Here is a 22,409-nt window from a genome sequence, read left to right as displayed (position 1 = left end):
ACATTTGAAGGCTGGGCTTGGCATTAATGGTTTTGGGCACCACTATGACTCAGGAGTGCTTTCAAGAACTTTTTGCCGAGACCCGTGGCTTTGTCGTTTGCAGTGCCTGTGTCGGAATGACTGCGTGAAGATCAGCATGGACGTGTTTGTGAAGAAGTTCCAGCCTGATAGATACGAGCTGTGGCTGGCCGGCCAGGATGTGGGCTGCCACCCTGAGGATCCCTCGAGCCGGGTGCCTGCCCGGGCGCCCACCCACATTGAGATGGCCATGCTGCGTTCCATGTGAGCATACTTCGCACTCATTGCACCACCAACAGTCTCTCCCACACTATTGTCGTGCAGGCAATTTTAATCGCAATCAAGGCCAAGCGGGATTATGCCTGAAACCAGATCAGGTGCTACACGGTCATCGCGATCAGGCCGGGTTGGAATCAAGACGATCGCAATTTGGCTCTCAGATTGGGATTTGACTGATGTATGAAACGCACTCAATCCAGATCAGTTCAGACCATGTTGAGCCTAATCAGGTCAGTTCAGACTGTTGAGTCCAATCAAGGAATTTGATCTGGATCAGCTGTGATTGCGACCAAAAGTGCCTGTGATTGTGAAAGGACAGCTATAATGACTAACACGCAAGAAAAATAAAACTTGTTAATCACGCCAGCTAATCGGAAACGTGAAATGGCGCACTTAAAAAGCGCCTTGGCCACGTCGCCCAATGGAAGACTCGGGCGGCGCACTTGAAATGCGCGCGTGCTGAGTGAGAGCCGATCGGCTACTCCGGAACCACCTTCAAAAAAACTCTTGACAGCAGCCATTCTGCTTGAGCGATGCCATTTTGAGATAATGCAAATTGCGCACAAAGGAAACGGCTTCAAATCTAGCTCAAGATGGCAGCACTTGGCCCGCTACAACGCTCCTGGAGTGCTTTGAAGGCCCATTTTATCGTATTTCCCAGCCGAATTCAGCATTAGTAATTTGAGAGTAGGTGCTCAGAGGTACGAATGGCCTGAAAATGAGTTTTGCGAAAGATCCGTTTTTTTCCCGGCCATTTTCGATTGTTCTAAAACCCGCGTCCCGGTCCTTCCCGGTCAACTTCTTTCTAGACTTTTGGCTTTCACCACCAAGTCAAGCATTCGGCAGGGGCCGCGAATTGCCATTATAAAACGTTGCCACCACAACACTCAAAATCAGCGTTGGAAACGCGTGCAGAATCAAGCTACTGTGCATTGCCGGGCTAGTTGATTTATCGTGCTATGTTTCAACAGCGCGACTGGACCCAAAGAGAACAGAACAGGCAAACACACACACAGTGCTTAATGTGTGTTTGAGCATCCAGTTGCTCATTTCTAACTTCAACCAGACTACAACCCAGCGCACGGCTGAAGCACTCAACACATCACAAGAAAAGACATAGTTAGCCAATGCGATCGTGATTCCCTGGAATTGACTAAACTAGATGGCTGCTTAATGAACTGTGCCCGCTGTGGGCAGTGGCAATGGCAACAACAGCACGAACCGACAGCTGTCTTGGCGATCTTTGCACATGAAGAATACCCCATTTCATTGAAAAATTACGGTTTCCACAAAGGTCTCCACTGAAAAATAATTTCTAATTAACCAACATTGCGGGTTTTTAAGATGGAATTATGGAGCATTTTCTTCTATAAACGTGCATGCAAAATTGATGGGACCACTCGTTGACTTTTGGTTAATCGAAAATTCCAAATAAATGACTACAAGTTATCGGGAGCCGACTGTAAAAGCTTCGCTTAGGGGGTAGCATTGTATTTCTTTTCTTTTTACCCGAAACTTGTATTCATTGAGATATCGTGGATACGAAAGAAGTGGTTCAAGTTATCTAATTGTAACAATAAGATGTTAACGAAATATCCATTAATTGGCTAACATACTTTATTTCAAACAATTGTGGGTTTAAAGATTGTTATGCAGGAAACTAATGTTTAAGACTCAAGGAGAACAATGGTTTTGCGATGGGTAGCAAGGCACCAAAAGTGATATTGACACGAGGCGTGTCTATTTAAAATCTATATTTAAACTGATGCGTATGGCGTCGGCTAAGATGGAAGCAGCACGCACAACCAACAGACCACTTCCTCGTTATCGTCTTCTGACTGCTAATACGTCAGCTACGTAGCATTACCCCCCCCCCGGCGGTAAAAGCGCCGTCTCGGTGCACATTAACTACGGTCTTCAGTAGGCAGGTGGTAAGGTTTTAGCCTGCTGACGTGCACAACATCACTGGGTGTGGTTGCAGGCAGGCTTGTGGTCTCAGATGCAGGAATGATCTCATAGGTGACGTCGGTTACCTGGCGGATAATACGGTAAGGACCCATGTAGCGAGACAATAACTTCTCTGATAAGCCAACTCGACGAACTGGGCACCACAGAACAAGAGAACCGGGTGAGAAGTGAACGTCAGCATGCCGGCTGTCGTAGATGGCTTTCTGGGTGGCTTGCGAAGCCGAAAGTCTAGAGCGGGCGATCTGACGTGCGTGGTCGGCACGAGCAATAGCGTCGCGTGCATATTCGGTTGACGGCGTTGTAGTGGTTCGAAGTAAGGTGTCGAGTGGTAACGTCGGATCACGGCCATAAAGCAAATAAAAGGGTGAATAACCAGTGGTGTCGTGGCGCGAAGAATTGTACGCGAAGGTCACGTGAGGTAGCGCCAGGTCCCAGTCATGGTGGTCGGAGGACACATACATCGCGAGCATGTCTGTTAGAGTCCGATTTAGCCGTTCGGTAAGGCCATTTGTTTGGGGATGGTAGGAAGTGGTCAGCTTGTAGTGCGTCGAAAAAGAGCGCAGAAGATAGTCGATCACACGGGACAGAAATGCACGGCCACGATCTGTGAGTAATTGGCGAGGAGCGCCATGGTGTAGGATGACGTCGTGGAGCAAAAAGTCCGCAACGTCAGTAGCGGTGCTGGTGGGGAGCGCTCGAGTGATGGCATACCTAGTCGCGTAGTCTATAGCAACGGCGACCCACTTGTTGCCCGATTTCGACTCGGGGGAAAAGGACCGAGAAGATCTATACCAACACGGAAGAAAGGTTCGGTTGGGATGGAGATCGGTTGAAGAAGTCCAGCCGGGGGCACAGTAGGTCGCTTCCTACGTTGGCATTTATCGCAGGAGGACACGTAACGGCGAACGGACCGGGCGAGACCGCGGCAAAAGAAGCGGCGATGCACGCGGTCGTACGTCCGAGGTACACCCAGATGACCAGCAGTTGGTTCACCGTGAAGCTCGTGCAGCACGGTTGAACGCAAATTTTTCAGCACGACAAGAAGGAGCTCAGGGCCATCTGGCTGGAGGCTACGACGGTACAGCGTGCCATTCAGGAGGACGTACATGCGAAGTGACGTGTCGTTCGGAGCAGATTCGAGACGGTCAATAAGTTGTCGCAGAGAAGCATCGCGACGTTGTTCATCACGTATCTGAAGAAACTGGGACATTGACATGACGCTAAGGCTAGGCTCGATGTCTGGTTTGTCGGGCTGATCAACAGGGTAGCGGGATAAGCAATCGGCGTCCAGATGGAGACGTCCAGACTTATAAGCAACCGAGTAGGAATACTCCTGTAGGCGTAATGCCCAACGACCAAGTCGTCCAGTGGGGTCCTTCAGAGAAGAAAGCCAACACAGCGCGTGATGATCTGTGATGACGCGGAAAGGGCGGCCATACAAGTAAGGACGGAATTTCGAAACTGCCCAAACAAGAGCGAGACATTCTCGTTCTGTTATAGAATAATTGCGTTCAGACTTAGAAAGCAGACGGCTTGCGTACGCGATTACACGGTCGTTGCCCCGCTGAATTTGCGCCAAAACTGCACCAATTCCGTGACCACTCGCGTCTGTTCGCACTTCTGTGGGAGCATCGGGGTCGAAAGGGGCAAGAATAGGAGGTGTCGTTAGAGCAGTGATTAGCTGAGAGAAGGCGTCAGCTTGAGGAGGGCCCCAAGAAAATGGGACGTCTTGTTTGAGAAGGTCAGTGAGTGGCCGGGCGAGTGCCGCAAAGTTTTTCACGAACCGGCAAAAGTAGGAGCAGAGGCCGGCAGCGTCAACAAGGTGACCCAATACGGTAATCTGACGAAGACCGAAGTGACACTTGGAGGAATTGAGCTGCAGGCCGGCCCGTCGAAATATGGATAGAATGGTTGAAAGGCGTTCAAGGTGGGTTGCAAAAGTAGGTGAGAAAATGATCACGTCGTCCAGGTAACACAAACATGTCGACCATTTAAATCCTTGTAGGAGCGTGTCCATCATTCTCTCGAAGGTCGCTGGAGCGTTGCAGAGCCCGAATGGCATGACCTTGAATTGGTAAAGACATTCAGGGGTAACGAAGGCGGTCTTTTCTCGATCCATTTCATCTACAGCCATTTGCCAGTAGCCAGATCGGAGGTCGAGAGATGAAAAGAAGGTGGCGCCATGGAGGCAATGAAGGGCATCGTCAATGCGTGGTAGAGGGTACACGTCTTTTTTGGTAATTTTGTTGAGGTGGCGATAATCAACGCAGAAACGCCATGAGCCGTCTTTCTTTTTTACTAATACCATGGGAGATGCCCAAGGGCTCGTTGATGGTTCAATTACGTTTTTCGTAAGCATTTTGGCCACTTCTTTCTGAATCACTTCTCGCTCTGACGCTGACACGTGGTACGGTCGACGGTGAATGGGTGCAGAGTCACCAGTGTTGATTCGGTGAGTGACAATTTTAGTCTGGCCCAAGGGACGATCGTCAGTGTCGAAAATGTCACTGTATGAGGCCAAAACTTGGCAGAGGGCATCGGCCTGGTGAGGCGACAGCTCCGATCCATTCATGTTTCGAAAAATAGCATCGTCTGATCTGGGTGACCGTGAGACTGCGCTTCGATCAAGAGCAGATACAGCGACAACACTGACATCGTCCTCTGTTATGGCAGTTAGCTGGGCTAGAGACATCTGGCAGGGCAACACTTGAGGGGTAAAACCAAAGTTAAGGAGCGGAAGTAACACTCAGTTATCTGCTATGGTCGCGACGGTATAGGGCACAGTAACATTGCGCGTCAGCCGAACGTCAGTAATTGGCGTAACGATATAATCACCGTCAGGAACAGGAGGGGTCGATGACAAAGACACGTACGTGACGGCTCGAGGTGGCAGGCGAACGAAAGTGGTTGGGCTCAAGCGGCTGGTGGGCTTTGCAGAGTAGTCGGCAAAGATTGGTAGATCAAGGCTGAGGGTACCAGACGAACAATCAATTAAGGCCGAGTGTGCCGAAAGGAAATCGAGGTCATGAGGGCAGCAGGCTAGCACGGCAAAAAGGACCACGGCGTGACGACCGGCAATGCTGACACGAGCAGTGCACATTCCGATTACTGGTACAGTACCATCATCGGCAACACGTATTGCCTGCGTCGCAGGTGGCGTCATAGTCTTTTGTAAGCGGCAGCGTAGAGAAGCGCTCATAATAGACAGGTGCGCACCTGTGTCAATGAGGGTGGTCACAGGAACATGGTCGACTTGTACTTCAAGCAGGCTATGGTGCGTGGGAAGCGTCAGTAGAGGATTTTCGGCCGTCATTGGTATTGCAGCTTCACCTCTATAAGCTGCAATATCTAGTTTTCCTGCTGCGGTCGTCCAGAGAAGCTCTGCGAGGAAAAGCGCCGAGGTGGCGGAGAGCGGGATTGGCGACGTAGCGGCGACGGGGAGCGAGAACTGCGGCGACCGGACGAAGGGGCGTCAGGGTAGCGGCGACCGGGCAAAGGGGCGTCAGTGGAAGGCTCGTAAGATGACGAATAGAAATTGAAGGGTGCGGCGACTGAACGTTGAGGGGTCGTCGGATGCATGAGCGCCGAGGTAGAGAAAGTCTGACGTGGTTGGTTTGACCAATGGCAGCGGCAATAGCGAAAAACGTGCCCAGGCTGGTGGCAGGAAAAACAAATAGGCTGGTCGTCGGGTGTTCGCCATTCCGAAGGGTTACGGAAGGGCATTGTTGGAGGTGAACGGCGAGCGTGTCCTCGGGAGTAGGACGGGGCTTCAGGGCGAGTCAAGGGACATGCTGATGGAAGTCCGAGATTCGCAAACTCCTGCCTCACCACAGCTTGTATTAACCCCACTGACGGCTGTTGTTGGTCAGAGGCGAGCGTTGCGAAAACAGGTGGCTCAAGAGGAGCCGGACAGGCGGCTTCGATTTCCCGACGAACAATGCGTGTGACGTTGTCATACGTGGGGGACTGGCGGGCGGCTTCACACGATGAGGTCGCGGCCATGTTGGGCAGCCGGGTGAATCGCTGAGTAATACGGCGGCTCTTAGCTTCTTCGAACCGCCGGCACTCTTTAATGATGGCGTCGACGGTGGCAACGTTGTTGTAAACTAGAAGATTAAATGCGTCGTCTGCTATGTCTTTCAGCACATGGGCCACTTTCTCCGACTCACTCATGTGCTCGTCAATCTGGCAGCACAAGGCGATGACGTCGTGAATGTACGCGACGTACGACTCCGTCGACGTCTGTGCACGAGCCGCCAGTTAATTCCGCGCTGTGATCTGCCGCCCAACGGTGTCGCCAAAAAGGTCGCGGATCTTCTCTTTAAAGAAAGAAGTCCCAGCTCGTAATCTCCGCTTCGTGCGTCTCGAACCACACTCGCGGTGGGCCATCGAGGTAAAAAAGCACATTGGCAAGCTTAAGAGTCGGGTCCCACCTATAGCTTGCGCTGACCCGTTCGTACCGGTTGATCCATTTGTCGACGTCAACGCCATCCTGATCGGAAAATACACCGGGATCACGAGCAGGAGGTAGAACGACGTATGTAGAAGTCACGGTAGGGGCAGGTGGCGAAGACGATGGTTGTTCAACCTGTGACATGGTTGAACCTATGATGATGCGGCCGTTGCGGAGCTTCGTGATGAAGACAGGGAAGTACCCAGCACGTCCACCAAAAGATGTTACGTGAAAATGACACGAGGCATGTCTATTTAAAATCTATATTTAAACTGATGCGTTTTGTATGCGTATGAAACGTATGCGTATGAAGACCGTAGTTAATGTGCTCCGAGACGGCGCTTTTACCGCCGGGGGGGGTAATGCTACGTAGCTGACGTATCAGCAGTCAGAAGACGATAACGAGGAAGTGGTCTGTTGGTTGTGCGCGCTGCTTCCATCTTAGCCGACGCCATACGCATCAGTTTAAATATAGATTTTAAATAGACACGCCTCGTGTCATTTTCACGTAACAATATTCTCTTGAGAAAGGCTTGTGTCACACTGCCTCAGGCTTTCAAGTTTTAATGTACACTCAAACCTCGTTATAACGAAGTTCATGGGGAGCCACAATACTTTTGTTATATCCATTATTTCATTACATTGATTATGACAGTTTGTGGCAATGTATGCTCAGATGGGCGCACACCTATAAATGCATGCAAAGAAGGAAACCGCCTCCTGGCCCGATGTACCACTACATGACCACGCGTGCCATGGAAAATAAACTCTGTCGAATCTCATGGAGTCGAACTTTCGGGTAATTTGAACTCGCGCTGAGGTACCGTCAAAGCTATGTGTATTCCAATGGGCGAAAACTCTCTGCAATTCGGACACGCAAGCACTTGCGACGGTTAACTCGAACATACTGCGCTCTGAAAATGCTCTCAGCACCATGCCCGATCCCGCGGCGGCACCTCTCAACGCTGCGCATTGAGAAGTGCCGTAATGAAACAGGATATAATGGCATAATGGATATAAGGAAGTAAATGAAATTCCCCTTGAAAGCTTCATTGAGAACCATGCATTTTAAACCTCGTAACAAAGTAAAATTGAGCGGTACATGGATGTAACGAACTAAATTAGTCTATCAAAGAAAAACGGACCGTAGTATGTTAAGTATATCGTTTTCTGTGAAGTTTGACGCTCGTTCGGCACGGCTCTTTCAAAACTCCTGCGCCGACTTTACAGCCACGCCCCACGTGGCCGAGAGAGCAGTCTTCCTTACTCATGCAGCGGGAAGGATTGAGGACACGGTGCAAAGCGATTTCCCTATCACGACGGCAACGACTTCATCTCCGCTGCTACCATTGCTGCTATTCTCTGCACCGAGAAAGTAGGACTCTCTGGGCGCGGCCTTGAAAGGGAAAGGGTCTGTATATACGTGCAGAAACTGAAAAAAGAGAAGCGTGGACTTAGTGTGGCACAAGCCGACACCCCCGGGGGTGTTGCACAGGCGCGTCGCAGATCGGCATTTCAGAGAGAGCAAATAATCCGCCACAGCCTTTTCTTCCCTTTTCCTTCTTCGCGCGCAGCGTGGAGAGGTGCCGCCGCAGGATTGGGCGTGGTGCTGAGAGCATTTTCGGAGCGCAGTATGTTCGAATTAACCGTCGCAAGTGCTTGTGCGTTTGAATTACAGGGCGTTTTCGCTCATTGGAATACGCATAGCTTTGACGGGACCTCAGCGTGAGTTTGAATTACCCGAAAGTTCGAATGAATCAGATTCGACTGAGTTTATTTTCCGTCGCACGCGTGGTCGTGTCGCAGTACATTACGCCGCGAGGCAGTTTTCTTCTTTGCATGCTTATAGGTGTGCACCCATTTGAGCATACATTGCCACAAACTGTTATAATCGATATAATGAACTAATGGATATAACGAAATTATTGTGGCTCCCCTTCAACTTCGTTATGAAGAGGTTTGAGTGTATGTCAATATCAGTGTATGTCAAACTATTTTTTTTTTTTTGTCACTTTTTGATCCCAAAGACCAGTCTGCCCCCTTAAGAAAATCAATTTCGAAGGGCATCTTTCTACCGATAAATAAAGTCCGAAGATTGCCTGCGTGTGACAACGAAACCTAATAGTGAAGGACCACGAGATTAAGTAGAATTCCTTTGTGCGCAACTGTGCTGTGCGTGTGGTAATTTGTTGCCTTGTGGTGTCCTGCTTTTATTATGAACGGTGACAAGTGAAAGTAATTTTACACAGTGAAAACAGCTGCAGCATGTCTTATGCATGTGCAAGCCTGTCACTGCGAGTGCGACAAAAGCAGGTGATCAGGAAAGTTATCGACCAGGGAAATTTCCACGGATCGAAAACGTGAAAATATCAGCTTTTCGGCCAGCAGAAGCTACTCTGCGTGGATAGAGCTTGACTAAATAACAATCCCAGTATGTACACACGGGATCGAGGCATACGTCAGAGTGCAAGAACTTGCAGGAGAATGAATTTTTTATTCTAAGAAGACATCCTGTCTCACTCTCTACTTTTCCAGTCGTGAACCTAGTGCAACACATGTTCGTATTTAGCACTCGTGAATATTTGGTCGACATTTGATCAGAGTAAAATGTGTTTTTTTTTTTTTTTTTCGGGCGAAATCTGAAAATCATAGTAAAACTGTGTCGAATAACCAAGGGTTTTAATACGTCATGTCAATTGGTATTTTGCCAAGACCAAACTGATTCTTCGTAAAATGTGGGTCGTCGCGACACCGGGGGACGTATAATTGAAAGTTCCACATTAGTGACACATTTTCGGTACTTGTCTGGGCCACCGCAAATTAGTCGGAGTCTTGGTTTTTGCGGCTTAGCAGCGACGAATAAATTTGGTAGTACAGCTCACCGTGTTGGCCATGTTGCCCAGGATCAAGTCCAAATCAAAGCGCCACCCTGTGCTGTCCAAACACTGTCTCGTGCCCGAGGAGGATGCCGGTGACACTGACGGCACTGAGATCTACGACCCCGAGGACGACGAAGACACCAAGAAGCAGCGGCGGCCGTCCAAGGGGTCGCTCTCCAAGCGCAAAGGCCCGCCCAAGGGGGCAGCACAGGGTCGCGACAAGAAGCGGCCTCGCAAGCCTCGCACCAACAGCACCAACGATGGCGATGCCTGTCCCATTAAAGGGCCGGCAAGCAGAAACCCCGCCCAGTACACTAGCTTGATGCAGGTGAGCAATTACTGGGGACTGGGTAGTTTGTGTTCTGTGTCGACGTTTAAGGCAGCAGGAGTTGCAATGTGCAATTGTTGTGCATGCGTCGTGTTTCAGAGCTAGAGCGTAGAGAAAACGGCACCCTGGTGATAGAGGGACAGCCACTCACTGTAGTCAGCGACGTTCTATGCTTGCCTTTGCTTACAGCACGCTTTGCAGTCACAGCTTTCTGATGCCTCGTCTCTGGTACAATTTATGGAATCAAGCCAAGGAAGTTATATGCCACTGTCTGCTTCTGATAACGCTTCGCACGATGCGGACTGAACTGAGATGCTTTTGCGGTAGCGCACAGAGGAACCGTGGCGTTCTCACTGTGTAGGAGCTGAGCATAGTGGTGGAGCCTCTGGCATACAAGGGGCCTCCGAAACTGGAGCCCCTGAAGGCGTCCCCTGCCGAGGCTCCCTCTCAGTCGGAGCCAACGCAGCTGCCCGCCGAACGCTGTGAGGATGTGTACCAGCACACTGCTGAGCTGCCCGCATTGGTGAGTTCCGTTGGAGGACTCGGTTGACGGCGATGATCGGTGGTCCGGTATTTGTAGGCAATAGAGATGAAGCATGGATGGGATTGGGCGAGTGAAATTTTGTTTTTGCCTGAAACACCACCACAAATGACCCTGATTGAAAGATGCAATACTGCGTAAGTCGGTGCTTTAGCTTGGACCAGCGAGAACATTGGAGAACACTTGATTCACATTCAAGGCCATTCATTATCTCGCGATCTCAACTTTGTTTTTTATTCTTGTTTTTTGTAAGTTGCTCTCTCTCGAGAGTGCCATTTGGTGTGCTTCTTGAGAGAATAATTAGCAAGCATTGGCCAAATAATCACTTCTACCTTTGGTCGATGGGGGGGGACAGAGTGACTGTTCTTCCCCTAGTTGGACTATCTGATACCTTAATGTACATGAATGCAGCATTGTAGTTAGTGCACTGTAGTGTCTGCTTGTTACACATAAGGTCAGCGGCATTGTGTTTGTAGATGTGCAATGAAACAGCCACTTATGCATCATGCTATAACACCTTAATCTGCTGCGGCAGTAGTGCACTGCTTTGGCCACTGCAGTATCTAGGCCGCTATTGACCTCCGTTGTAGATGCACCTGTCATGAGGGAACCATGCGACACATTGGTCATGTGTGGTCGACCTCCTTGGACAATGGAACATAGGCTTGTCCTTGCAGATAAGTGTAGCTCTGGGTCGGCTATGGCTGAATGCTAGCGCAATGTGTGCAATGTAGCTGCGTTTTTGTTTTGCTAGGGCCTTTGGTGAAATTTAGTTTAGTTGTCTATTGGCGTCTTCTTTTGTTATCCTATGCCTGCTGTGCTGACCTCAGTGCTTCATCATGTACAGTACGTTGTCGAATTCCTCGACCTAGCCCAGATATTTTAAGCATCAGCATGGAGAACTTCTCTTCTATGTGCACCATCGCTAATGCTAATCTTGGCGGCAATGCCCCCGTTGGCTACTGGAGAAGACGGAAAAACTTAGATGCAAGGCAGGTGGAGAGCCACAAAACTGGCTGCATATCATTTAGATGCAGCTTTTGCCATGGTTTGCTACAAAAATTGCTTCAGGAAGCTTAGTTGCTAGTCTACATCAGTTGCCAGTACAGTAAAAGTACCTAAATATGGATTTCATGGGGCTGGAAAAAATGTCTGAATTAAGCAAATGCCAAATAATCGAAAGTCTCAGGAAAACAATAAATAAGTGGTTATTATATTTTCCTCTTAAATATGTATATTTAGTACTTATTACACACAATAGGAGTGTAAAAGCCATAATTCTTGTCATTCGTGACTTTGTTCTCAATGCGACAGGAGCTCAAGGTCTCGTGTCATTAGCAGAAACGTGCAGATCCCTGATTAGTTACAGCCACCACCAACATAAATCATGCACACATGGCGCTTTTTGGGGGGGGGGGGGGGGGTCGCGGGGGGGGGGGGAGTTGTTGGTGGCGAGTCCTTCATCCATATCCAATGTAGCAAGTGAGTTTTATGCCTGCATATAGACTGCGACTAACACTCGAAAGCTTTCACCACGTTTGCGTTTGAATTTTCTGACATTGCTGTCAATGCCTTGATTCAAAATGAAGCTGAAATGAACCTGGTTCTCCAATGAATAATCATGGACGGTGACCATGCCTATCTGAAGGCACGCGGTGTTTGCGAATGCTGTCTTTTTTTACTCTTATATTTTTTTGTGTTGCTCCGAAGATTGTACACATTAGCAGGTTTGCAACCAAACATGAAGAAAGTATGAAAAAGTTTGATATCATTAAGTAATGCAAGCAATTCCTGGTATCTGAGAACATGTACAAACTATCCAATTTTCCAAATTAACTAGGGTTGCATTATTATGCTTTTACTGTACTGTAGTGTTGAGCCAATGTGGGAATGAGATGTACATAAGATTTGTCCAGGCTTCGAATGGCTCCGTGATCAATACAGATTTTTAAGCATAAAATCATCTTAAACAACATAATTCGGTACAAGTGCAACAACTTGCAATGGTTGTGGGTGTCTGTGGGTACTCATTGTAGTGTATCATTAGACTTTAAAAAAGCTACAATCGCCTGGAATTTCAGGTGAAGTTCAGTCGGTAACTTCTCTAAAACTTGTGATGGCACAGGCATCAAGATTGGTTGCATTCATGTAACACCCCACATTCGCATGGCAGCTGAGTGATTACAATTCCAGAGGTTTCTCAGTACTTTTTGTCGAACGCTGATGGCCCTAGGCACTTGGTGTTTGAATATCTATTGGATATCAGCCGGGCTGCCCCAACCATTGACTTCTTCAAAGGCTAATGTCATCTGCTTCGTAACAGTTGGATTTCATAACATGTGCTGATTATGGCACATTTAAAGCTGTAAAAATGGCGGCATCTGCGCGTATTCAGAGTGAAAACAAAAATCAAGCAGCCCACGTTAAAGTTGAAGGATTCTTCTGAGGGCCCTGCAGCGTGTGCCTTGTTAGAGAAACGTGTGAGGAGGCGCTGTATGCGTAGAATACCAGAGCAAACGGCAGATCCAAAGCAACGTGGTTGACTCCTGGTGCTGTTGTGGCTTTACCACAGAGCCTGGGACCGGGGGGTAGTCTGGGCGACCAGTGGTCCCTGATGACTCCGGTGGAGGCACTTGTTCCCGCACCAACGCCCTCTCCCAACCATTTGGCACCGCTTCTTCCTCCTTCCCCGCCAGAGGAGACCAGTGCGCTTCCTTTCTCGAAGGTGGGCCTCTCCCCTGTACACCACCGCACCTCGGCGCCCTTTGGGAAACACAGCCACACACCCTCCTTTCACTTCTACGTGCAAATCGATTCTTACTAGCCACTGTTCTTTCTACGGCCTATGTTTCTCTTGGCACCCTTTAAACTGGCATGCTGTCTGTACTGCACTCGTTGATTTGTGCATGATTCCTAACGGTTCCAGTAATCCTCTACCACTGTGTGTCACTGATCTCTTGGCACTTTGTTATAACTCTTTATGGCCTCCGAGATGGCAAACGTGTTGCCTGTATCTTGGAGGCTTAGTCAGAAACTGTTGGGACGCAGTAGTGAAGCTGGAAAGGAAATGTGGAGCTTGCCCCGCCGCGGTGGTCTAGTGGCTAAGGTACTCGGCTGCTGACTTGCAGGTCGTGGGTTCGATTCCCGGCTGCGGCGGCTGCATTTCCGATGAAGGCGGAAATGTTGTAGGCCCGTGTACTCAGATTTGGGTGCACGTTAAAGAACCCCAGGTGGTCAAAATTTCCGGAGCCCTCCACTACGGCGTCTCTCATAATCAAATGGTGGTTTTGGGACGTTAAACCCCACAAATCAAATCAATCAAATGTGGAGCTTGTTAATTTTCGCAGCAGAGTAACCAAAGCCAGAATGCTATTCTAAGATAATAAGGCAGCAGGGGAGGCTAGTTGGTACATCTTCATGGTTGTGATGGACTCACTGCAAGGCAAGGGAAAAAGAAACAGACTTCACGGAGGGACGCGCAAACGAACTACTATATTTTGGTTGTGAGCAGCCTTATGTACCAGGAAAAAAAGAAGAGGGGAGGGAAATTCAGTTATAGAAAACAGAATACGAAATGGAAAACATATCTGGGTGTCAAACAATTTCACTGAAGCCTGTGAAGAATTACATATGCAGCGAAACGGTTTCCTTGAAAAAGCAAATTTTTTTTTTATGCGAAAAATTCTCGGATGACTGAATGCCGCTGCGACACCGTTGGCTTGGGCATGATGACCAAAAAGGCCGAATTGTAGGGGTTAGCTAGTCCTTGAGCTCCCTTTCGTGGCCCTCGTTGCATGTCGCCGTGCAAAGGGTTGACCAGTTGGGTGAGCCAGGACGCTGCCTCGATGCACAGAAATCGGGAAGCGGACTTTCACAAGTTTGGTCTGACCTCGACAAGGTGTCGTTTGCATCAGCAGTCATTTTGTGCCAGAAGAGCTCAGGACTGCATTAGACGATGCTCTCCTGTGTAAATGTACTTGGGAGGGGGTTTTGGTGCATGCATGTGCTACTTCGAATTCGCATGCATTAGTTCATTTCTTTTTCAGTAAGTCAGTCAGTCAACAAAGATTATTTAGGGTCTAAGGAACTACGCAGTCCTAGTTGCGGGCTGTGCCCACGTAGAGACCGGAAAAGTGTGGTCTTGAGCCTGTTTGCCAGCCTTTTGGACAGCTCTTCGTTTTTCCTAGAGATCGCTGCTTTTGAGTGCTTGCTCCCTGTCCTCTTGTTTATTAATAAAACTAATAATTGAAACTATCGCTGCACGACCAAATGCACTTTGTCACGTGTATCGAAACCCTGCTATCACTTTTGGCCCATGTTGATTGGTTTATCTTGGGCTCGCTGCATTGATCACTGACCAAACGGCTTTGAAAAAGGCTTCGAAACAGACTTGAAGAAAGCAATGGCAATTATCTGGTAAAGATATTCAGTTACGTGTGTTAAATATTGTCATGTTTGCATTGAGCATTGTCATTTAATAATTTGAAACTGTGGGGCACATCCACTTGCCTGCCTGTTTCGTGTGTCGTGCTAGAGCCCACCACCTTCCAATTTTCGCTTAGAGCATTATCAATGCCTGCATGCTCACTTGTCTGTGCTGTCCTTTCCGTCTCCCTGACAGACAGCTTGCCCTTTCTCCAGCGCATTGGGAAGTATTAGCTCGTGTGCATATTGCTGCTTACCAAGCGCTAGAACCCTGGCAAGAGAAATGGCAGTTTCGGTACCGAAGTGATGTTCTGGGAGAACATCACTTTTCTTGCAAATGCTTGTTGCATGACTTTTTGTTTACGGAAAAAAGCTGCCTTGTAAAAATATTTGCGGTAGCTGACGTCATTGTGCCCGTATTCAAGTTGCATGTACTCTAGTGGGCGCAATCTCCCAAAAAATGTAAGCTCAGCCCACAGAACTGCTGTACGCTTCCCGCTCACTGGTGAAAGACAGTTGTGCTGGCTGGTTTACGCTTGAACCGTAAGTATATTTTCGGCTAGTGTAAGTAATGGGTATATTAGCACCTAAAACATTACACTTGGCTGAGAAGCGATGTCATCATTACTGTGCGAATTAATCGGGACATTCCAAGTTTTTGCCACTAAACCAGCAGCAGATTTGTGTGTGTATGGGAAAGTCAATTATCTGAAACACTTGTGATGCTCGATGTCGTGAAAGTGGGTTGGTGTTATTGGAGGGAGCGTTTATGCAAATTCTCTCTGTGGTCAGAACTTACATTTTTTTATTAAGTTGCAACCAGCTCTTCTTTTTCATTGCATTGGAAGTTGTGGGCATTCCTCTTGCGATCACTGTAACAAGATGTCTGTGTAGCGCGGTACTGCTGCTCAAATCTGTTTGTGGTATTCAACGTGTAAAGGTGTTCATAACGAGGACCTAAAGCTCTCCTTTGTGTTCAGTGTGTGATATAGTAAGTGGTGCATGCTGCTTTGAAAGACAATTTGATAGTTGTGACAGGCAAGTGAGAAACTGTCGCCACCAAGAAAAAAAAAATACAGGAAAACCTCTTTAATTCGAAGTCACTGGGAGCATAAGAAATCTTCGAATTAAGTGGGTTTTCGAATTAACAGAACTTGAAATTATTCAAAGTAATCGGAGATGGTTTTTCGCTGCTCCAATGGTCACGTTCTCCAGCAATACCAGGTCACAATTTCGCCACAAAGTGGCCTCGTTGCTGCCAACAACGAGAGAGGGGGAACCCTCGTCATGATTTAACCGAAATGTGCACCTGCGAAAAACAAGACATCTTCACTGCAACACAGCAGTAACACGCGGGCAGCATGTTGTCTGCCTCTTGCTGCGTCAACACGTCATGATGCGATCATTCGCCACTTCCTTCTTGTAAAATAAAGAGTTTGATAATGGACAGTGTGACAAAACTGGTGATGTAGTTTGGCTGGAAAATATAATCATTGAAGCTTTCAAACAGTTTTCGGAGTAGGCGTTGCAGACAAGAACTCTGCCAGCAGTGCAAGTGTGAAAATTGCAGGAGCAACTGGCACTTGGAGGTTCACGAACATTGCGAATTCCGCCACACTGTCCTTCATAATTTTTATTTATATTCCCTGAAAGAATGGGTAAATCATGACGCTCTGATATTGCAAGATGCATGCAACATACTGCCCGCGTGTACTCCCTGTGTTGCAGGGAAGCATGTCTTTTTTTTTTTTTCGCACGCTCATATTTTAGTTAATCATGCAACCGGTTTTTCTTTTTTACAATTTTGTTTTTCGAGTGGAAGTATCAAGGTTAGCGTGCTTCAGCAGCCACTCATTAGTAACGCCACAGTACATTGCATAGTGGCTCTTAAGGGCTGTCGTTTCTACGGTTTTGCAGCTGATATCGGGATTGCATAGTGGCTCTTAAGGGCTGTCGTTTCTATGGTTTCGTGGCTGATATCAGAAATTGGCACACTGCACCCAGAGTTTTCGTATTAACCGGACTGGTGCTAACTGCCACTTCAAATTATTCACTGAAACTTGCGTTGCAAAATATGGGATTGGGAAAATACTACAAATTGAGCAGGATTTCGAAATAACAGAGTTTGAATCAATAAGGTTTTACTGTACATGTTGTGTTGGAAGGTATTGGAAACTTTTTGTGTTAACGTGGAGCTGCTTCGTATAAGTGGATAAGAGATGTAAATGTGGCGAAGTTTGACATTGTCCAGGATACAGTTAAAAAAAAAAAAAAACTGCCGATTCATCTGACCTCTTTTGCTGCCATCATTTTGCTTTTGTGTGATGGATGATTGCCTTGTTAATTTACTTGGTCTTGCTCATCACCTTGCTGAATTTCCGGGCAGTCATGGGTTTATAAACAGAGCAATATAGTTGAGTATGTATGTAGATTCATAATTGCTGCAACTTGTTTTACCTATTTAAACAGTATTTTGCTGAAATTCAACCATGTGATAATGTCAGAAAGCTCTTAATTAAAAGCCAGAAAGATGTAAGGTTAATCAATGCCTTGTCTATTGCTCCTATGCTGCCCTAGCAACCATCATACCCATTATTGCAGCTTAACTACCAAGGTATACCTGTGGAATTTTGACGATGTTTAATTGCAAAACCACCAGTGCTCTTGCATTTAGGTATTCATTGAAGAAAACCAAGTGGTCGTAAATGAAGTCACAATTCCCCCAGTACATCGTGCTCTGTCATTTTACCCTGGTTCTAGCCTGTATAAACCTGTGCTTCTTTACTAACGCCAGTGCCAGAGTTCACTGCAGTAAATTTCGTAGGGAGCTCTGCAGTGCAGAATAGCAACATTCCAGGCTACAAATGCAGACAGACTTTGTTGGTTTCGTTGTTCCGACTCCAGGTGGCTAATGAGAAGGAGGAGGAGGTGACACGCACCCCCGGCATGCCGCGCAAGCTGTGCCTGAGCACGGCCGTGCGACGCCAACCCCTACACCCTGCACCCAAGAAGCACAAGTCGCATCCGGCACTCATCAAGGGCCCCGGGGAAGACAGCAGTGACGAAGGTGAGTCATAGTCATGGTGTAAAAGAAAAAAAATTTATAATTCATGTGTGGAACTTTCGCCCAACAGCGCGTTCACAGAATGTTGGCTCTTTCCTCCTCTCAGCCCCCACGCAACTGCGGCCGGCGCGTGTACTACAAAAGACGAGCTGCGGGCGTAGCGGTTGTAGCAACTTTGCGCACGCAAGAACTTGGCATTAGAAGCAAAAGTTTTTTTTGCTGCTGAGCCAAAGGTTGTAGGTTTGATCCCCGACATGGCAGTTGCATATTGAAGAAGCGAAGTTCTAAAGACCTGCGATGTCAAGAGTACTGTGTGATGTCAGGAGTCCAAAATTTTGCAGCTTTCCAATTCGGCGTGCCTCATAATCATATCCTGGAGTTAGCAAATAAAATCTCAAACATTATTGTATTGTCTACGTGACCTGGTAATTGAGCAGGAAGTGTTTGTAAGCAAGGCAGACAAGCTGGGTGGGAATGATATCATGCCAAGCGCTCGTTGTAAACTTGCTTTAGTGTCCTTTGTTAGCAGTCTGGTGAAGGCAGGAGCCAGGGTGTGATGACCGAAAAGGCCGAATTGTAGAGGTTTGCTCGTCCTCGAACTCCCTTCCTGAGCCCTGTTGCATTTCACAATGCACCGTGTGGTACCGGCTAGGTGAGCTTGGACACAGCCTTGATGCACACAAATCGGGAAGCGTACTTTCACAAGTAGGGTCTGACCCTGGCACCTGGTCTTGACACACATAGGAACCCTTTTTCTATCCAATTCCAAAATACCTACTCTGAAAACCATGCATAAGTGCTTCAAAAGATTTGTTTTGCCCTCCTAGGTGGCAGAAATTATTCTTGGAATTGCGAGAAAACGACGATTTTCAAAAAATTATGCCTTCGTGATAGTGTGGCTGGGAGCTGGCCGTTTGGTCACATCAGAAAGAGCATTTTTCCGTGTTCAAATCCCCACTTCAGCTGGCTTCTTTGTTCAGACAAAAATGCGCAAAAAGGAAATGCTTGAGGAATTTTACGTTGCCTGAGGAGGAATTTTACGTTGACGAATTTTAATTGAGGAATTTTACGTTGAGCAATTTATGTTGCCTCGGCTCACCTCGCCACAGGCCCAATGCTCGATCCGGGACATCGCCGTCTGCTGCTTATGCGTCGTGAGCACACGGCTGTTTAAAATCTCTACATGATGTGTTCACATCTTGACAATCACTTAGCATATACAGTTAAACCTGGATATAACGAAATTTACAAATTTCTGGAAAAATTCATTATGAGGAAAGTTTTGTTATATGCAGGTTCCGTACGAAAATTTGGAAAATAAGCGTGCAAATATTAATAAAAGAGGGACCGAAGGCAGAGCAAACCAAAAACGCTTATTTTACTGTAAAAAATTGCGTTATTATTGCGATAACAATTATATGGGCACTCGTGGTGGGTTTTGCCGTCGCTGCCAACTTCCGCAATAGGTCCAAATTGATAATACATATGCCCCCGCGCATCATAACTTTCACAGGCGGGCGAAAGCGCGCGAGCGCTGCAGAAGCAGAGATCAAATGAGTCGGCCTATCTTTATTGCCTGAAAAGTGTATAACATCTCCCGCGTGTTGTTAGAACTGCCGTCGAATGCTCAAACAGGAAATAAACCACCTGTCTTGAACGAGCATGAAACAATGCGGGTAGGGGGGGGGGGCATCGCTTGAGTAGCAATAATGAACTTTGCTTTTAAGGGTGGTCGCAATCGCTGGGGCGCTTGCTATCTCGGCGAGTATCAGTATGTTTTCAACGCGGAGGGACTGTGTGAAAAAAGCACTTTTTCCTGGAGCGACGGTATTTACTCACTCCTGCATTTTGTAGGTGTTCCGCGATATCGGATCCAAAAAAGTTGGCTGCCAGCCTTACTTCTTATAACATTACAATTTTTTGCTATCACGTTCATTGTATTGCATTCAACGCGTGGTCGTGTTGCCAGAACTAATCGGCTAATCGCAAAAGCTACCAGCCTGCGAACTCTTGGCGCTGCGCAAAACGGAAGCGTGTGACGAGTCCACCTTTTCAAGACCCTTCGTCACCGTTGTCTCGGAGAGTTTCAATCGGGGCTAATCTGGCATCCCCTCGGTGGTGAGGACACGGTTGTTCGAAATTAAGAAAAGTCACAGTTCTGCCGCAAGGACGAAGCAATGAATGTAATTACGCTTAGAACGGCAAGCAGATTTAAACGTGCAGCGCGCTGCTCCTGCACAAATGATGCACGAAAACAACATACACAGGACAATAGCAAACTAGCAGTGTTTATCGCTCGACACTTAATGCACTGTTTAAACAAGAACGAGGCAGAAAACTTAATAAGTGAGAACTAACAAGTGCGTCAGTTGTTACTTCGCTGTGTTTAAAAAGCGCACTGCTTTCGCAAACGATGCCTGTCCAGCGAGCCAAGTGATCTTTGTGTACCCGGCAACTAAATGCAATCGTTTCGGTCAACGTTGAAAGGGCGCTATTTACCCCACCGAAGGGTAAGCGCAAGTGTATTTACCCCCCCCCCCCCCTATTCGTGGGGCAAAATACGCGTGATGAGCTGGGCGCCTAGCGCGGGTGGCTTTGTTTTTGGGTTTTCATTACATATGCGTCAACATATACGATGAATGATGGCTGCAAAAAACCAGCCGAGACTGTCCATATACATAATTGCTATTGCAATGAAAAAGAAAAGCAATTAAAGCTGAACATCGTCGGGGGGGCCACATCATTCGTGTGCAATGCACGCGTGCACGGCGTGAAAAATGAAGAGCGAAGGACACGGACACGGATATCGCGGAAAACTATTCGGTAAAGCCCCCTCTATATGCAGTGCAGCCGCGCACATGTGACGCTACCTAAAGGCGTGGCACTGTCAATGTGCAAAAGCTTTTTTTTTTTTTTTAAGTAGGGTGAGGTAGAACGGCGGCAACCCAGGCTCACGGGGTGCAGACGCACCTGTCCCCCTCATGCCGACGTGGCGCTGCGTTCCCGCCGCCGCCGCTCTACGTTTGGTCGGCAGCGAAGCAGCTGCGGAAGATGCATGCTCTTACCAAAAATACAAAATGCGGAGCAAAATTCTTAGATTTTCCATGGGGCAAATTTGTTATATCAAGGTTGTCTCCCACTGTTACTTTGTTACACAGAGGTTGCAAATGTATGTGCTTCTGTGGATCGACGGCCGTGAATAGAAAAACTTCGTTATATCGAGGAATTCGTTATATGGAGCTTTATTATAAACAGGTTTAACTGTAATTACACTTTTGTTAAAAGCTGTAAGTGGATGATCAATCAGATGGCTATGGTGTGCCGTCCTTGTAGACCGTGCACCGCGCCCTTGGAGTCATTTTTAGACCCAACTCCGCTGACGGTGAGACGAACCTCGGGCTTTGAGTAAGAACAAAGCGCTAATGCGTTAGTTGCAACGTGCTTCTTTGCAAGCAACGATGCCCATCCTCGCAACATCGGATGGGCATTTTATGCAGGCAGCGGATCCCACAATCAAGCTCATGAGACCTACCCTCCCTTCACTGCCAAGGATTGCTCAACACAGGGGCTAGCAGTTTCGTGCGTCGGCACTCGAAAATGTGATACCAAGCACAGCATGCGCCCATTTTTCGTCATTGTAGCTACACATTTCATGCGTCATCACCGAACGCCGTCAAGCACATCACGCGCCGGCTGCACTGTCTCTGTGGCCGCGCTATAATATGGAGTACTGTCAATAAGTTCTAGTGATATGATTTAGATGAGCTTGGAGCCATACTTTGTATCGCCGCGAGCATCTATGAATGTTTTGAAACAATTGAAGCTTTTAAGAAGAATGGCTATTTGGGCTAGTTGGTTTGAATTCATGGTAATAAGGGCTACAGCGCGAGCACGAAGGTGCTAGAAGAAACAGACAAAAAGCGAGGCACGGAAAGCAAAGAGGACAACACGAGCGCTGTACTTAAAACAGGGCACCCAATTGGATTATGATCCTTGAGGTATCTGACAACTTCTTGCGAATTACGGACGTGGTAGGGGTCATTCAAAACTAAACTAGATAGATGTTTCAGCGCTCGTGTTGTCCTCTTTGCTTTCCGTGTCTCGCCTTTCGTCTGTTTCTTCTAGCACCTTCGTGCTCGCGCTGCAGCCCTTATTACCATAAAGCTTTGTAGATTAGTGTTTCTACGACCGGCCGTATGATGATGCATTTCACGGTTAGAGTGGCAAAAGAACATGTATGAAGCAGGGGTACGAATTTTTATCTACCGACTCGCGTCTATCAATATCAATAAACTTCTTAAAAACATTCCTGTACCACATGTTTCCTGCCCATAACTGTTCGTTATTTGGAAAGAAGGCATAGGCTGTCATGGTGCGAGTCATTTTCTGATGCCGTGAACCTGTCTCTGTATAAAGATCGTTCAGTAATTATTTGTAATTAAGAAGTACTTAAT

At 47.5% G+C, this 22,409-nt stretch overlaps 1 protein-coding gene across 10 annotated transcripts in view; it reads left to right on the top strand.

Moving 5' to 3' along the window:
- Positions 1-22,409, top strand: part of LOC119180681 (lysine-specific demethylase 4A) — a 73,726-nt gene that overhangs the window by 13,025 nt on the left and 38,292 nt on the right. For 7 of the 10 annotated variants that reach the window (XR_012886488.1, XM_037431803.2, XM_075875316.1 and 4 more), the window contains exons 7-11: positions 104-282; positions 9,622-9,925; positions 10,287-10,448; positions 13,039-13,191; positions 17,796-17,958. Coding sequence is in view for 9 of the 10 variants with exons in the window: in XM_037431803.2 (XP_037287700.1) it covers positions 104-282; positions 9,622-9,925; positions 10,287-10,448; positions 13,039-13,191; positions 17,796-17,958 (961 nt within the window). In the remaining variant the exon portion in view is untranslated. The remainder of the gene's footprint in view (positions 1-103; positions 283-9,621; positions 9,926-10,286; positions 10,449-13,038; positions 13,192-17,795; positions 17,959-22,409) is intronic. The other 3 variants (XM_037431806.2, XM_037431804.2, XM_037431808.2) reach the window with 3 other exon arrangements.

The sequence above is a fragment of the Rhipicephalus microplus genome, chromosome 10, assembly GCF_043290135.1.
Source record: "Rhipicephalus microplus isolate Deutch F79 chromosome 10, USDA_Rmic, whole genome shotgun sequence".
Lineage (NCBI taxonomy): Eukaryota > Metazoa > Arthropoda > Arachnida > Ixodida > Ixodidae > Rhipicephalus > Rhipicephalus microplus.
This window is presented reverse-complemented; position numbering and strand designations above follow the sequence as displayed.